This window comes from Erythrolamprus reginae, chromosome 3, assembly GCF_031021105.1.
Source record: "Erythrolamprus reginae isolate rEryReg1 chromosome 3, rEryReg1.hap1, whole genome shotgun sequence".
In the NCBI taxonomy this organism is placed as follows: Eukaryota; Metazoa; Chordata; class Lepidosauria; order Squamata; family Dipsadidae; genus Erythrolamprus; species Erythrolamprus reginae.
The window spans coordinates 125,310,797-125,328,884 of record NC_091952.1 but is presented as its reverse complement, the minus strand read 5'-3'; the positions used below and the strand labels follow the sequence as shown (position 1 = coordinate 125,328,884).

At 43.2% G+C, this 18,088-nt stretch overlaps 1 protein-coding gene across 1 annotated transcript in view; it reads right to left on the bottom strand.

Annotated features, from left to right (window-relative positions):
* TGFBR3 (transforming growth factor beta receptor 3) overlaps positions 1-18,088 on the bottom strand; it is a 210,287-nt gene that overhangs the window by 155,633 nt on the left and 36,566 nt on the right. The window contains exon 2 of the mRNA XM_070746579.1: positions 8,102-8,278. Coding sequence (XP_070602680.1) covers positions 8,102-8,162 — 61 coding nt within the window. The 5' untranslated portion in view covers positions 8,163-8,278. The remainder of the gene's footprint in view (positions 1-8,101; positions 8,279-18,088) is intronic.

The following is an 18,088-nucleotide window of genomic DNA, read 5'->3' as shown; positions in this document are numbered from 1 at the left end:
ATCAGTTAACGTATTGTAAGCAATACATTCACTTCTGTAAAATAAATCCATTGTATTGATCCTGCATGTCTTTCTCAATTTCTGGCTCTGTTCCGGCTAAGGGACACGACCTAATTGTCTACACGTTTCCTTCCATCCTATACTTTCCTTTAAAAACAACAACCACCACCTATTTTTAAACACTCAAAGTTCATTGAGTGGAATCCGTATATTTATTAAAAACTAGAACAATGTGAATTAATCATTCTGATTATTCTCAACTTAAGGATTTCGCAACTTAAATTCCACTTTTTTAAAGTCAGAACTACGTGGCAAAACTCTGGTTTTCGGGAAAGGAAGTATTCTCAACTGTCTCTAAATTTCCAACACCATCTGTATTAAATATAATGGATGAAAAATGAAATATAATTAAGAATTGAGATTACTCAATAAGGGAAAAACCAAAAACCAAACAAGCATGGATTTCTTTATTTCCATACAGACCTAAGATGCAATTCACTCTATGGCTAGGACAGTGATGGGGAACCTATGGCACATGTGCCAAAAGTGGCACGCAATGTCATTTCTGAGGACATGCACACCGTCATAAGCTACTTTTCTGGTTTCTGGCGCACTGGCTAGCTAGTCTTCACGGGCCTGAAATCAGCCAAAAACCAAGCCGTTTTTCATGCTATTTCCAAGCCATTTCTGGGCTATTTCCAGGCAATTTTCAGGCCATATTCTGGCTGTTTTTCAGAAACAACCAAAAAATGGCCCAAAAAACGGTCTGGGGGAAAAAAAACACCCTGTAAAATAGCCCCAAAACAGCCCCCCCAAAACAGCCTGAAAATGACTGAGTATTGGCCCCAAAACAGCCCCAAAAATGACAAACAAGAGCCAAAAAAAACCCAGGCATGTGTGCGCCAGCCAGCTGGCCTTCAGGTTTCTGGTGCTCCAGTGCACATACATGCATGCACGTTCCAGTTTGGGCACTTGGTCCTGAAAAGGTTCACAATCACTGAGCTAGGGTCTGATTTTGTAATTTATTTGGAAATACCACTGCAGGCCAGTGAAGATTGTCTTCAATTAAAAAGGGGTGGTGATCAAGTGGTATTCCAGTTGTTTTGGGATTGCCCTATTACTACTGGTATTCAGGGGTGGGATTCAAAAAATTTAGCAAACAGTTCTCTGCACAGTTGCTGGGTGGGCGTGGCCATGGAAGTGTGGCCTATTCAGCCTCCTGCACCACGGGGAGTGCATCTTCACCCTTCCCAGACTCTGGAGGCTTTGTTCGAGCTTCCAGGAAATAAAAGACAGGCCCATTTTTGGACTTCCAGTAGGCCAGTTTTTTGCACTCCCCAGGCTCTGATGGCTTCCCTCAAGCCTCCAAGAGGGCAAAAACAGCCTTACCAGTCTCCAGAGGCCCTTCGAAGGCCCATTTCTAGACTTCTGATACTTCTAAAAGACCCATTTTTCATCCTTCTTAGGCTCCGGAACAGCCTCCCCCAGGCTCTTAGAGGTCCTCCTGAGGCTGGAAATGAGTTGATTTCAAGACTTCCAGTAGACCTGTTTTTCACCCTCCCAGAGTCTCCATGCGTGCCCTGCACTTATTTGGCATCCAAAACAGGCCGCGTGAAGACTCCTGGGAAGGGTGAAATGGGCAGGGTCAGCCAGTCCTTGCAACTACCAGTTTGGCAAACCAGATGTAAATTAACATCCGGTTCACCCGAATTGGTCCGAACCGGCTGAATCCCACCCCATTACCTTTGCTTGATTTTGCCACAGTCATTCTATTTCAATTTTCTGGTCTTTGTTATTATATTAACAAAGGAACTGAAATTAATTAAGAAAACTTTCCATAGATTTCATGTTTTTCTTCAGTACACATTCCAGAGATTTCATGTGTACACATTAATCATGAACATATGCATGGCTGGTTTCTGTAATTAGCCAGTTATTATTTCCCCCTGATTGGCCACATCATATCCAATACTTTTTTTTTTTGACAAACATCTATTGCATTTGTGCTGCAAGCCTCAGCCACGACAGGTTTTACAAATTCTTGCCTCCAAGTATTTAGTTTTTCCAAGCCTCACTATTTGTTTGACATACCACTGTTTTGATTTGTGACAAATAGCTGTTTGTTTACTCCCACCATAATACAGTCATAATACAATCTGGATAAAACTAAGAAACTATTTGATAGTATTGCAATATAAAGGATTATTTTTTTATTTTTTTATTTATTTTGTCCAATACACAATGAAGGTTTTAGTGGGTATATATCTATATACACATAGTAAAATACATGATGAAGGTTATAGAGGAGATACTCATAGTAAAATATATCTAAGAAATAATAGAAAAGAAGGTATAGTAACAGAACATATCAATGAAAGAATAGAAGAAGATATATAGGAATAGGAGAAAGGTATAAGAGATATAGGAGAGCAATAGGACAGGGGACGGAAGGCACTCTAGTGCACTTGTACTCGCCCCTTTATGAAAGTTCTTATCTCCTAGTCTGGGTTCCAACCTATAGTTTTTTAGAATAATAATTCTGTTTTCCAGTTCAGGGTTATTTGAAAGTTAAGTGAGAGAATGCATATGAAGCAATCTGAACCCTTCTTGGAGCATTAAACGTGACTATTCATAGGCAATGCTCTGCTTTACGTCGCATTGTATAGCACGCCTACTATCAGCATATGTATCTTATTTATATAAGGGCTTGTTGCAAAACAAAATCATTACAACATCAAGGCCTCATGCAGGGTAACCAAACAAAGTCCATACTGGCCCTATGCCTTTAGTAAAGTTCAGTGCTGGAGAAAGTCCCAGAAGATTTAAAACTCATTCTTCAAAGAGTATTATTTTCCATGTATCTGATGTAAAACGAGGTCAGACTGTAATGTTCTCTATTCCTCCCAAACCAGATGGTCATTATTTCCATAATGAGGACATCCCAGATTTAGAGCAAGTCATCTATCTACTATCCTGTCTTCCCCGCACTACATCATCTCCTCTGGACCATTTCTCTGATGACCATTCCTGCCCTCGATATGTTGAGCCAGAACAGAACAATGTAAGTATCTTTATACTGGTTGACGTCAGTATATATTTTTTTAGAATGCCATCAATTAAGATGTCTGCATGAAGTTTACTGCAGGTGGTAGGGATCTAATCCAAACATATATTGTTGTAGCTTCAGACAACACTAAAAGCAAATGACTTTGTGTCTTAATTATGTGCTTCTTTCATTTTCTGTGAGCACTGAGGTTCAAGCGATCGCTCTCGTGTTCTTATGAACTCACATGGGGCTGCCCTTGAAGACCACTTGGGAGCTGTAGCTAATTCATAATTCAGCAGTATGGGCTGTAATGGAAATGGCATGGTATGATTATATAGTATCACTGCGCCATGAACTGCATTGGTTACTAGTCATTTTCCAGAGACAATTCAGGATGATGACTACCGTCTATAAAGCTCTTTGCATACGACCCATTTATTTCAGGGACCAGGATACTTGCATAAGGATTGCCTATCTGGAATAGTTCCTGGTTAAGAAAGAGTATCAGATTTCCTTAAGATCATCTATTAGGATCTTGGAAGCATACATTTTCTGTTGAAGCCCCTGTCCCCTGCAAAACTATCCCCTCTATATATCCATTTGGCTTCCACTCTGGTGATGTTCAGAAAGTCACTGAAAACCTGGCTCTTTGCCCAAGCCCTGAGTTGAATGGTTGCTGAACCCCTGTGGGATTTCAATTTTTATTTTTTGCCTGCTAGATATGGTTTTCTTCTAGATGTATGTGATATGTTTCTCTATTTTATTGTTTCCTGCTTTTAAAACTATGAGTCGCTAAGAGCTACATAGAGTCAAGCAAAATCTTAGATAGATAGATAGATAGATAGATAGATAGATAGATAGATAGATAGATAGAGAGAGATAGATAGATAGATAGATAGATAGATAGATAGATAGATAGATAGATAGATAGATAGATAGATAGATTAGATAGACAGACAGACAGACAGACAGACAGACAGACAGACAGATTCATCCATCCATCCATCCATCATAAATCCAATCTCTCATATACAAGTCATTATTTTAGTATATTTTAACACTACAGCATTTCCCAAACTTTATAACACAATACTCCTCCCACCTACCATTCCCTGCAAAATATGAAATTAATTTAAGTTATTCTATACCACAAATAAAGCTAATAATTTCATGGGGATCAGAGCTGGACAATGCATAAATATAACAATCATTTTAAAAGATATGGCTTCCTTAAGTTAATTCTATTTTTATCAGTTAACTCCTACTTACGTGGAGGAAGTCTTAAAAGCCATTAACTTGGTTTAAACAAGGTTTCACTCACCCCCATTAAAATCAAATTGCCCAACTGTGGGGTGCGGGAACCACATTGGAAACCACTGCTCTAGAGCAGGGGTAGGCAAAGTTGGCTCTTCTATGACATTAGGACTTCAACTTCTAGAATTCCTGAGCTTGCATGATTGGCTTATGAATTCTGGGAGTTGAAGTCCGTAAGTCACAGAAGAGCCAACTTTGCCTACCCCTGCTCTAGAGTGATCATCCGTAGCTTTTATCTTACAAAGCTTTTTCTGTTTTGAAATTTAGAACAGTCACATGCAGATATCCTTCTGCAGACATTCTGAAGACTTTGGATATACAGGTAGTCCTAGACTTACAACCACAATTGAACCCAAAGTTAAGTTGCTTAAGTTGCTAAGTGAGAACTTTGCCCCATTTTACGACGTCTCTTGACACAGCTGTTAAGTGAATCACTGCAGTTAAAATCTTTGATTGTCGGAAGGTCACAAATGGTGGTCACATGACCCCGAGATACTGCAACTGACATAAGTATAAGTCAGTTGCCAAGCGTCTGAATTTTGATCGCATAACCGTGAGAATGTCGCCAGGGTCACTTTTTTCAGCGCCGGTGTAACTTCAAACAGTAACTAAGCGAACAGTTGTAAGTTGAAGACTACTTGTATTACTACATGTCATGCTGAGTGGCCATCTGATGAGAAACCACTCCTAATCAAAACTTTGCTACGATTGGTGAACGGTTCTGACAATAGCGAGACTGACATTAAAATTCTTTCTATTTATTAATCAGATTTATCAGATCTATGTTGCACTGGATTGCCCTAGAGGTAGAATAGAGTTGAATAGAGACATAGCTGCAGTATTTTCTACTACCTTGGATTTGTTCTACCATAAAGCTTGATAAAATGAAATAGATACAACATCTAACTAGGCCTTTGCGTAAAGTTGCTCTAAACAGTTAAATGAATTCTTTGTGAAGAATTTCTCTCTGAAATGCTGTGGTGAGCCACCTTTCTGGATGGCCTGATGCAGCTGCTTTCCCAGGTGGTCAGTGTGTAGGTCTCGGCCTAAGTCTGAGTCTGCACAAACACTTCCACTGCGACCGCTGGCAGAGTGAAGGGGTTGTGCGACGAACTGAGAAAGCCTTTGACGCAACTGCCTCAACATTTTGAGAACGGACTGTACCCTTGTGCCAACACACTGCAAAGCAACCTTTCAGGAGATCTGCCCTGTCTAGCAATTCAGGACAGAAATGGCTTAATTTGTGATCCACAGAAATATGACAGAGAACAGCCAAGAATATCTGTGTTTGGCTCTGCCCTTCCATTTATTTTTGAACAGACACAAACAACTTTTTTTTTTTTAAAAGAGAGACAGGTTTGTAAACGAGCTAGAAGTATTTGCTTAATTTTCCTCATCGGCACCTTAGTTCGTATTCTTATTTTCCATTACAACAGATCCGCGCTCATGTCCCCTTGCGCAATTTGACTTTCATGCATGCTCAGAGAGCCGAAAAATTGCAAAACATTACCAAAAAAAGACCAGCAATGACAGCACCGGAGTTGTCGCACCAAAATTGCCTCATCAGCGGGCCAATACTGCACCAGACCACACCCGTAGAAACCCGGCTATAGGGGAGACCCTCCCCAAGCAAGCACAGCAAAGCACAGGAAAGGCGCACACAGAGGGCAGCCAGCCGCTTGCTTAAGGAAAGTCTTTGGGCACGGCTACTCTCCTGCCCTAAGGCTCTGGCCATTGCCTTGCCCTTCCACCCACCCACTGCAGCACTTCGGCAGAGTATAAGCTCCAGCCCAAAACAGCAGGAAGCAAAGGATGCCTTAAACACAAATCTGGTGTGAAAGCAGGTACAGGGCCACTTCACTCCTGCACTAAGACTCCGATGGCCCTTCCACTCCTTCTCCTCTCACACGGGTGGTGGGGCACGGCAAGGCAAAGACAAAGCCTTACGGCAGGAGAGAAGCCGCATTCAAAGACTTTTCTTAAGTGAGCACCACCCACCCTCAGTGTGCGTCTTTGCTGCACTTTGGTGCTTGCTTGAGGAAGGTCTCCCTGTGCGTGCGCACCCTAGTGGCCCGGCCACAGCCAGCCAGGGAGTCAGGGAAGGGGGGAGAAGGGGGTGGCAATCGGTCCTCAGCAGAGAGAGAAAGAAGGGGAGAGAGAGGGAGAAAGAAAGATGAGAGAAAGAGAGTGATGAGGGAGGGAGAAAAGAAGCAATGAGGAAGAGATGGGAGAGGAAGAGAAAGAGATGAGGGGGAGGAAGGGAAATAGGGAGAGAGACAGAGAGAGAGATGGGAAGTAGGAGGGAGAGAGATGGGAGAGGGAGAAGGAGAGGTGGGAGAAAGGGATAGGAGAGAGAAAGAGACCAGGGAGGGAAAGGGAGGGGGGAGGGATAAAGGGAGCAATGAGGGAGGAAGGGAGAAAGAGAGATGGAAGAAGGAGTCAGAAAGAGATGGGGAGGAAAGGAGAGAAATGGGGAGAGGGAATGGGGCAGATGGGAGAGGGAGAAAGAGAGAGATGGGAGAAAGAAAGAGATGAAGGAGGGAAAGGGAGGGAGGGTAGAGAAAGGGAGCAATGAGAGAGGGAGGGAGAAGGAGAGATGGAGAGGGAGGGAGAGGGAGGGAGGTGGAAGAGGGAGAGAGAAAGAAAAGAGAGATGAGACAGATGAAGAGAGAGAGAGAGATGGGGAGCTGGAGCTGGAGGGAGAGATCTGGGAGAGGGGAAGAGATGGAGAGAGACAGAAAAAGAGAGGGAAAGAGAGATATAACTGTTTCCCATAGAAAAGAAAACAGAGAGCCAACCTGGGAAGTTATGTGACATGGTGGGAGTGAGTGACATTGAGCTGGCCACGCTCATCCAGGTTTTGTGGCTCCTGGTGTTTTATTTTCTCTGGGAAATGGGTCCAAATGGCTCTGAGTGTTTAAGGTTGCCAATGCCCGGCCTAGTCCAAGAGCTGTGATTCTTATCTACACAGCCAAGGACTGCTAAGATGGAGAACTCCGCAGCCAAAACTGTCTACAAAGAGCGTTCTCTGTCACAACTTACATAACAAAACCTTAACAAACATTTCCTGAAGAGATTTCAATATAGAAAAGCTCACACCAAAAAATCCAATTAATAGGTAGACAAACTTCAACTTTTCCAGTACAGAAAATTAATTCAAGCACTTTTTTCCCAGATCAAGCCATTCTTACTCTTTGAATGGCATGCAGTGGCACATTGAGAAAGGAAGGACAGGAGAACAAATAAATCAACCTTTATGTATATTTAATAACTTTTCCCTTTTGTTCCATTAAAATGAAAATTTAGGATCCTAGGAGTCATAATCAAGGCACTCTAAGGCATCAGACTGTGCACTTCGTTGTATACTGATCTAAGTTTTTTAATGTTACTTCCTGTTATCGAGCATGGAGAAATTTCCTGACATTGATTCCTAATCAATGGGTCGGACTTGCCTCCAGAAATTGTGGGTGTTCCAACACTGGAGAATTTTAAGAATATATTGGACACCCATTTGCCTGAAATGGTGTAGGGTTACCTGACTGAGCAAGGGGTCAGACTAGAAGACCTCCAAGGTCCCCTCCAAGTCTGTTATTTCAAAGTACTGTATATGTATAATTATGTTTGTGCCTTTATAGACAATTAACAAAATACTTCACAGTGATTCTTTAAAAAGCTATTTTTCAGACTAAGTGCTCATTATATAAGTTACACTAAAGCCCAAGTAAAATTAATTTATCTTACCTGGAAATGCTAAACATCCAATCATCAAAGCAAATGCTGGAAGGATATAATATGAAGTCATTTTTGCCACACCCCAACTTCCACAATTATCTCCTTTCAAGTCGCACTTCGTACTAGCGCTGATCTTAGAAAAAGATTAATGGGGATTCTTTGAAAGTTGTCCAGCCTTTTAATAACCTGCAAAAACGTTCAAAAACCAATTTTAGAACATTGCTTAAGCAGACGTGATGTTCCGTTACCACTCCACAAAAACAAAGACAGCCAACATATTTTTTTAAAAATTACTTTATAAACCATCAGAGAGAGCAACAGATTGTCTTCTTGTCAAAAACTTAGTTTTCTCTAGCTTCAGGGTATAAGTTGGGCTGTCTAATCTTGGCAATTTTAAGACCTGTGGACTTCAATTCCACAGAACTCCCTAGCCAGCCAATGCTTTTAAAATTGCCAAAAGTTGGACAACCCTGGTATAAATCAAAACCTACTACTCTTCTGTGTTCCTGATTCAATGGAATGCCATAAATGAGAAGGTAAAAAAACTTCCTTCGATATGAAAAATGGTTATACAATGGGTCTCCTTTTAATAACATATTGTATGGAAATCACTATGGTGTATAAAATATTTATACTTAGATGTCTAAATTATAAGTGACCTAAATGTCCTTCGTTGGTTCAAAAAATCAATTGGAGCACTATAATTATTTAGATTTTTTTTTAAAAAAATCCTTCTGAATACCTTATATAAATTATAGAAAATTACAATATTTTAAAGCCTCTGTGTTATAAATAGGGCACTTTTGTGGCCCCTGAGATGAACTTGATTTCCATCCTCAGAAGCAGTATTCAATTATCTTATTTTATTTTTGTGCACGAGATTTTATCTGTACTGGTTTTGAAAGATGGTGAACCAAAAAATTACCTATTAGCTATCAAAACACTTCTAAAATCCTATATTGCAGGGATGATTAATCTTCAGGCCACGGACCACTAGGGGTCCATAACCTGTTAAGAACCAGGTCACACAGGTGAAGCTGAGAGGTAGGTGAATGAGCAAAGCTCCCCAATGCTACATCACTACCTCAACTATACCTTAGATCAATCTTTCCCAACCTTGGCAACTTGAAGATATCTGGACTTTAACTCCCAGAATCCCCCAGCCAGCGAACGCTGGCTGGGGAATTCTGGGAGTTGAAGTCCAGATATCTTCAAGTTTCCAAGGTTGGGAAACACTGCCTTAGATCATCAGACATGAGATTCTCATAGAAGTGAGAACCAGAGGTGGATTCCTCTCGGTTCGGACCAGTCCGCCGAAACCAGTAGTGGCCCGCTGATGACGTCACCAAACTGGATCAGTGGGAGCTGGTCCGTGAGCACTCCATCTCTCTTTTTTGCAATTTTTTTGCATTCTTTTTTTTTTTTTTGCATTTTTAATTTTTTTTCCTCCTGAGCATGCGCAGAAGCTGAGTTCCCAGTACTGTGCATGTAGTCAATGTCTTGTTTTTGGCTTTTTGGGGGAGGCATTTTTTTCAGATTGTTCAGCACTGTGCACACAAGACACGCCCACACAGCGAACCGGCAACGAGGTAAGTTGGCACCCACCCCTGGCGTGAACCTTACAGTAAACTGTACATGCGAAGGATCTAGGTTAAACGATCTTCCCTCCATCTCCCTCCTTCGGTCTGTGAAAAAATTGTCTTCTGCGAAACAAGTGCCCGGCTCCAAAAAGGTTGGGGACCACTGATGTGAGATACAGTAAATATCTTAATAAACCAACTTTGATGCTCCTTTCACATTTTATATTTTTATTTTGCAGGATATTTATTTATTGTTTGTTTGTTTGTTTGTTTGTTTGATATGCCGCCCTTCTGCGAGGACTCGGGCGGCTTATAGCATAGAAACAGAAGATTGATGGCAGAAAAAGACCTCGTTGGTCCATCTAGTCTGCCCTTATACTATTTCCTGTATTTTATCTTAGGATGGATATACAGTAATACCTCGTCTTACAAACTTAATTGGTTCCGGAAGTAGGTTCGTAAGGCGAAAAGTTTGTAAGATGAAACATTGTAAAAGCGATTAATGCATGCAAAGGAGGAAAAAATCGCAAAATGGCGCTCTGCTGGGCGCCGCAGCCCGGCTGTCACCTTTTAAAACAGCCGGGGGGCTTCTCGGCGTTCTCCCGAACCCAAACCCGAACTTTTCGGGTTCGGGAGGCCGACGAGAAGCGCCGCCGCCAGGCTGTCGCCTTCTGAAACAGCCGGGGGGCTTCTCGGTATTCTCCCGAATGCCGAACCTGGAAGTTCAGGTTCGGGTTCCAGAGGCTGCCGAGAAGCACCCGGCTGTTTCAGAAGGTTACAGCCGGGCGGTGGCACCCAGCAGAGCGCCATTTTTGTGATCAGCGGCGGCGTTTTCAGCCAATCTGGAGGCTGGAAAGGAGGTGGGAAATCCCAATAGGGAATTCCATGGGCAGATCTTTGATGTCACGAAGACGTCCTTCCTGCAGGCCACACTATGGAGTCTGTTAATGAGTTCCACGCTTCGACAACTCGGTTACTGAAGTCATATTTTTTACAGTCAAGTTTGGAGCGGTTAATATTAAGTTTAAATCTGTTGTGTGCTCTTGTGTTGTTGTGGTTGAAGCTGAAGTAGTCGCCGACAGGCAGGACGTTGCAGCATATGATTTTGTGAGCAATACTTAGATCTTGTTTAAGGCGTCTTAGTTCTAAACTTTCTAGGCCCAGGATTGAAAGTCTAGTCTCGTAGAGTATTCTGTTTCGAGGGGTGGAGGAATTGATGTATTGTTCATGGATATACTCAAGAATCTAATGGTCAGCACTAAATTAATGCTAGGTAAGAGTTAATGGAATTCAAGAGGATATTGGACTTTGACTGCTTATGACAATGTAACAACTCCAGGCTGAATCCTCTCTTAACTCTGCCTCCATGTTCTGCTTCCTCTTTTCCTATAAGCATGCCATAACGAATTCAAAAGGTTCCAACAGTATTATAAATCAAACCAAATCAGTCAAGTAATAAACATAGACATCAAAAAGAGCAATTTTGCTATGGTAAGGGTAAAAAATGTTTCTTCCAAAACCTAGCAATCTAATGCCAAATATGAATGCGGTACGTGATTTTCTTTTTTAATTGAGCCAAACACTTCCACTTGTTTTGAGTTGTCCCGTAAAATGATAACAGGACATGTCTCAGAGGTCTTTTTTTTTTTAAGGACAACCTTTAAAATCTCCCTTCTGAGTTGTGTTTGGATGTTTTTGTTCTCAGTGACTTTAGTTTCTTTCTTGATAACCTCTATAGGTATTCTCTTGTACTGGACAGGTAGTCCTCGACTTAACAAACATTCATTTAGTGACTATTTGCAGTTACAACAGCACTGAAAAAAGTTGGCTTAAGGCCACTTTTTCACATGTATGACCGATGCAACATCCCCATGGTCACATGACTTATATTTGGATGCTTGACAACTGACTCACATTCATGACAATTGCCGTGTCCTGGGGCCATGAGATCACCTTTTATGACCTTCTGACAAGCAAAGTCAATGGGGAAACCAGATTCGTTTAAAAACTGTGTAACTCATTTAACAACCGCAGGGACTCACTTAAGAACCGCAGGGACTCACTTAAGAAAAGTCATAAAATGGGGCAAAACTCACTTAACGAATTTCTCACTTAGAAACATGACTTTGGGGTTCAATTGTGGTCATTAGTTGAGGACCACCTGTAGTTTGTTGTTTTATTATAACAAGCTTGTTATTTTATTATAACAAACTTCAATAAAGTTTTTATTTTAACTCATTTAATAAATCAATAAATGCTAGGCGGCTAAATGGTTGAAAGGTATTTATGCAAAGGCAAAGGGAAGACTCAGAGAAAATCCCAAGATTTCAAACAGAATGCTAATTGCGAGTATGGTGATATGCATGATTGACTTTTCAACACATTCCCCAACACACACACACCAAACACCTGGAAAGCTTACAAGGCAAGAAAAGACAAGCCTTCGCCTTGATACATTCAGTTCTTCTTCTCCTCCCTTCTACACACACATGCACAAATTAAAACCATCGTTCTGTCCATATGCAGTAGAAGAACGTTTTGCTGTTGACTTTAGAACAAAATAATATGTTCTTCGCAATGCATACCAAGCCTAACCACAGATTTACTGGAAGTTCATTGATGGGTTTCAAACAAAAAAAGTAAAACCATGTGAGGTACATGAGGCTAGATATGCTTCTTTTTTTTTCCTTTCAGAAAAATAAAATCCTTTTCCAAACAGGAAGGCTGCAATTATTCTCCTAACTGAATCAGAATCAAATCTAGAAAATTGATTTTTTTTCCACTTCCCTGAAATCCTATTTGAATGAAGGTTGATAAGTAAATGTTTTAAGAACACACACACACAGGAAAATAAATATAGGTCGTCCACTATTTACAATCATTTGTTTAGTGTCCATTCAAAGTTACAATGGCACTTTAAAAAAGTGACTTACCGTTTCTCACACAACTCTTGCAGCACCTCCATGGACATTGAGATGCTTGACAATTGATTCATGTTTATGACGGTTACAGTGTTGTGGGCTCCTGTGATCCCCTTTATGACCTTTTGACAAGTAAAGTCAATGGGGAAACCAGATTCGCTTAACAACTGTGTTACTAATTTAACAACTGCAGTGATTCACTTAACAAATGTCTCACATAGAACAGATTTTGGGCTCAGTTGTGATTGTAAGTTGAGGAGTACCTGTACTGTTTTGATGCAATCAGAGGTGGGTTCCTCCTGGTTCGGACCGTGCTGTGGTTAGCTCTGGCCCAGCTCCTGCCCCAAGGACTGTGGATGTGGGGGAGACATCCACATGCTGCAGGCCTGTTTTGCCCCCGGTGGAATCTGATGATGAAGGCTCCTCTGACCAAGAAGACATGAGTGACAGGGAGGAGGAGAGTGTGGCAGACAGCTCAGAAGGAGATCAATTATCTAGCTCCTCCTTGGATTCAGAACAAGAGTTAATGATACAGCCATGCATGTAGAGAGGGATGCATAGGCAAGAACAACTGAGAGATTATTATCAAAGAAAATGAGGCCACCTGTGGTTGGGTGGGGCTGTGGTAATTAGTGAGGCTGCTATAAATAGCAGCCTGTGGGTTTGGCCATTGTGGAGGATTATCTGATCGTTGTCTTTCATGACTGTTTTACTGACTGCTTTACTGATTTTGACCTTTTGTGTGCTGATTTTCCCCCGCTTTGAAACTAAATCAGAGCAAAGTGTTTCACTTTGTGAAAGAAGGACTGTGAATTGCCTCACAGCTGCAAGCTAAGTATTACAGAACTGATAAGGGACTTGTACAAATTACCAGTTTGTTTGGAGACCAGTGCTCTTTGCTATACCAAAAGAGGGCTTAGCTTAAGTGAATTTTCATTACAAAGAACATTGTTTTGAATTTTCAAACGTGTGTGTGTCTGAAATTTGTACCTGTGAATTTTTGGGAGTCTACCAGAGAGCCCAACAGAACAGACCGGTTCACCCGAACTGATATCAAACCACTGGTGATGACATCACGGAACCGATTTGGTCAGTGCCAGTCCGTGGGTGCCAACATCTTTTTTTTTAAAAAAAAATTCCCACCACCACTACCCAGGATTTTTTCTTCTTTACATGCACAGAAGCCAGGTTTCCGGCTGTGCATGTGTTGCCATCTTGTTTTTTGCTTTTTAATTTTTTTTTGCTACTGTGAATGTGAATCCGTGAAAGAGCGCGCACCCATTAGACAGTCACAAGGCGTGGGGAGGAAGCGAACCGGCAGGAAGGTAAGTTAGAACCCACCCCTGGATGTAATGAATGTTGGGCTGGAAGGTGGAATGATGAAAGTGATGCTAAGCCATCAATCAAAAGGTGGCATCTCAGGGAAACTTGATTTTGAAGATTAGAAGAAATAAGAAGACAAGGGAAAGGGAATGTTGGAAATTAGTTGGACTGGGTAAGATTGAAAAAGAAAATTAGGAAGGACATTGAATAAGGCAGTGGATTGACTATTGCAGTTCTAGAAAACGGTGGTAGTGGAAGGGAAGTCGTGATTTATATATCATAGAGGAAGCAAGGTGTGAGGAAATAAGTGCTTACTAAATGGCAAATATCAGGATAGTTAGATTAGTGCTGGAGCCTGACAGATTTATTTTATTTATTTATTTAGTTTGCCATACATGTACAATAAAAGAGGTGTAAGTGAACACAGGAAATGGATACGAGTAATGGGGACAGTAGGACAGGGATGTAGGTACACTGGTGCACTTATGCACGCCCTTTACAGACTCTTAGCAATGGGAAGAGGTCCACAGCAGACAGTTTAAGGTTGAAATTATGGAGTTTTGATGAAGTAACAACAGAGTCAGGTAGAGCATTCAAGGCATTGGCCATTTTATTGTTGAAGTCATATTTTCTGCAATTGAGTTTAGAGCCATTTACTTTGGGTTTGTATCTATTGTGTGGTTGTGTATTATTGCGTGTATTATTGTGTTGAAGCTGAAGTAGTCACTGACAGATAGGACATTATATCCGATAATTTTGTGTACTATGCTTAGGTCAGACAGATGGAAGACTCTGACACAATGCCAGAAAGATACCCAGGATATTCCAACCACATGAGTTCCCCAGTGATTTTGGAGGCAAACTCTGGACTCCTCCATCCCGAGTGAGAACCAGGGGTGGGGTGGGGAGGGGAGTGGGGAGAGGACTGTGCTTTCTGGGATGATAATTCTTGAGGCAATAATTGTGGAAATTGGATGGTTGGAGGGACTTTCCTTCCCAGGAATGAGAACCTCCAAGGTGAGGTTTTCCTGGTAGCAAATATCTGATGAGAGCAAGTCCAAGGAAGGTATAAGAAAACTGGGGTTAAGAATGCGGTTCATCCAGCGGAGGCAGCTAAGTAGTAAACCGCAGAATGGGAATAGGCGTTGATTGCTTACCTGAACGCCTCTTCTCGTACGGTGAGCGGGTACAGCAGTCACATGGTTGCTCATGTCCAATCCGGTGGAACTGAGCCTAGTGTTAAAAAAGCTTGCCGGATCCGCCCCTTCCCCAGAATTCGCGAATCCATAGACTAGGCTCAGCTGTGAAGCTCTGTAGTGTTCAACTCTTATTGTTAGAGGAAAAAGGATTATAGAAGGTAAAGAAGACACATACAAGGGCGGGAAGTGACTGCTGTACCCGCTCACCGTACGAGAAGAGGCGTTCAGGTAAGCAATCAACGCCTATTCTCCGTACTGAAGGAGCGGGTCCAGCAGTCACATGGGACATACCCAAGAGATGGTCCCTAGGGAGGGATTAAATTGCTATCGTGTGAGATAACGGATTGGAGTACCCTTCTGCCGAAGGCAGCGTCCGCTGAAGCGTAAGCATCAATCTTGTAGTGCCTGATGAAGGAATTTGGCGAGGCCCAAGTGGCTGCTTTGCAGACCTCCTCCAACGGGGCTTGAGTCGCCCAAGCGGCCGAGGTGGCTGCGCTCCTGGTGGAATGCGCTGTGATGTTCCTTGGGACTGAGAGGGAGGCCGATTCATAGGCCTTAGATATAGTCCCTCTGATCCAACGGCCTATTACTGTTGAAGACACTTTGGTACCCATGACTCTGGGGTGATAGGCTATAAACAGTGCTTCTGACCTCCGAAAGGGTCCAGTGCGTTGGATATAGATTCTCAGCGCTCTAATAAGATCCAGGGTGTGCCATCTAATTGCCAAGGGATGATCTCGTTGGAGGCAGAAGGATGGTAGGACAATATCCTGAGTTCTGTGGAACATGGAACTGACCTTGGGTAAGAAGGTGGGGTCCAGTCGCAAGACTACCTTGTCCTGATGAAATTGACAAAGGTCCTGCCTGATCGAGAGGGCAGCCAACTCCGAAATGCGTCGTGCAGAGGTAATAGCCACCAGGAATGCTACCTTAAAGGATAGGTACCTGAGGGACGCCGATTTTAAGGGTTCGTATGGTGCCTGCGTGAGGGAATGGAGAACCCGTGGCAAATCCCAGGATGGGTACCTGTGGACCTTGGAAGGTCTGAGGTTGGCTATGCCCTTGAGGAATTCCTGAACTTCAGGGAAGGATCGGAGAGGCTGTCTGCGGGGACCCCCTAGGACAGATGAAATGGCTGCCAGATGACGCCGGAGGGTGCTGGTGGAAAGTCCTTTATGGAAGCCTTGCATAAGGAAGGAAATGATTCTGTGTATGGGGATGCACAGAGGGGAGAGACCTTCCTGTAGACACCACTGGTGAAACTTGGACCACGTGTGGTCGTAGATTCGATTGGTCGAACCCCTTCTGGCCTTTAAAATGACCTCCACTGAATCGGGGTCATGACCACGCAGTTCTAAGTCTCTCCTGATAACAGCCAGGCGGTGAGGTGGAACCACTCCGGGTCTGGATGAAATGAAGCCCCCTGCCGCAGCATATCCCCCGAAACGGGGAGTCGCCAAGGGTCCTGGACGGACAGCTGTTGGAGATCCGCGAACCAGGGCCGGCGGGGCCAATGAGGGGCGATTAAGATTACTCGGGCCCTCTCGGTGAGGACCTTGTGAATCACGTCCGGGAGAATTGGAATTGGAGGAAATGCGTAGAGTAGGCCTGGAGGCCATGGACTCCGGAGGGCATTGATTGCTTCCGCTCCCGGGGATGGAAATCTGGAAAAGAAGCGAGGGAGTTGGGCGTTCGCATTGGTCGCGAAGAGATCCAGGATTGGTAGGCCGAATCTGAGGCTGATTTGATGGAACAGGTCTTGATGGAGATTCCACTCTCCTGGGTCTATCGTTGCTCGAGATAGCCAATCCGCCTGGACGTTGAGGCTCCCCGAGATGTGGTCTGCTAGGAGCGACCGAAGATGTTTTTCCGCCCAAAGGCCTAACTTGAGGGCCTCCCTCATGAGGGCCTTGGATCTCGTGCCCCCCTGTCTGCAGATATGGCTTTTTGTGGCAATGTTGTCGGTGAGAATGAGAACGTGCCGGTTGGGAATGCGAGGAGAGAAATGCTTCAGAGCCAGGGAAACGGCTCTTAACTCTAGCCAATTGATTGGCCTGGAAGCTTCCTCCGGGGACCACGTGCCCTGGGCTATCATCCCCTGGGCGTGGGCGCCCCATCCCGATAGACTGGCATCTGTGGTGATGACAAATTGATCCGGGCACCTGAACGGGGATCCTTTGTCCATGGCCGGAGACTTCCACCACTTGAAGGATCTGCGAACACTTGGTGGGATGACAATGCGACGATTTGAGTTGCTGTGCCCCGATCTCTGAAAGGGTAATAGGAGCCACTGGAGTTCCCTAGCATGAAGGCGAGCCCAGGGAATGATGCCTATGCATGACACCATCTTCCCCAAAAGGGATGACAGAGTTACTATGGATACTGAAGAATTAGATAAAATGTTAGAAATTAACTCCCCTATACTGAGTTTTCTCTCGGGAGAGAGAAAAACCTGGGAGGATTCTGAATTAATAATGGATCCCAGGTGTAAGATGGATGTGGAAGGTTGGAGTGACTTTTATCAAAGTTGATGGAAAATCCATGGTCCTGAAGGACTGACATGGTGACAGAAAGGTCTGTTTTCACTTTCTCTAGGGAGTTCCCATGAATCAAAATATCATCAAGATAACATAAAATGTGGATGGGAGACGCCCGGATATAGGCCGCCAGGGACCCCAAGAGCTTTGTAAAGACCCGAGGGGCCGAGGAAAGGCCAAATGGCATCGCCCTATATTGGAAATGCCTGCCCTGAAAGGAAAAACGTAAAAATTTTCTGTGGCATTTGGCTATAGGAATGTGGAGATAGGCCTCAGTGAGGTCTAAGGAGACCATGAAATCTCCCGTGTGGATGGCGGCCAAAATAGAAGATAAGGAGTGCATCTTAAACTTCCTATATTTGATGAATAGGTTTAGCTTCTTTAAATCCAAAATGGCTCTCCAACCTCCGGAGGACTTTGGAACCATAAATAGGAT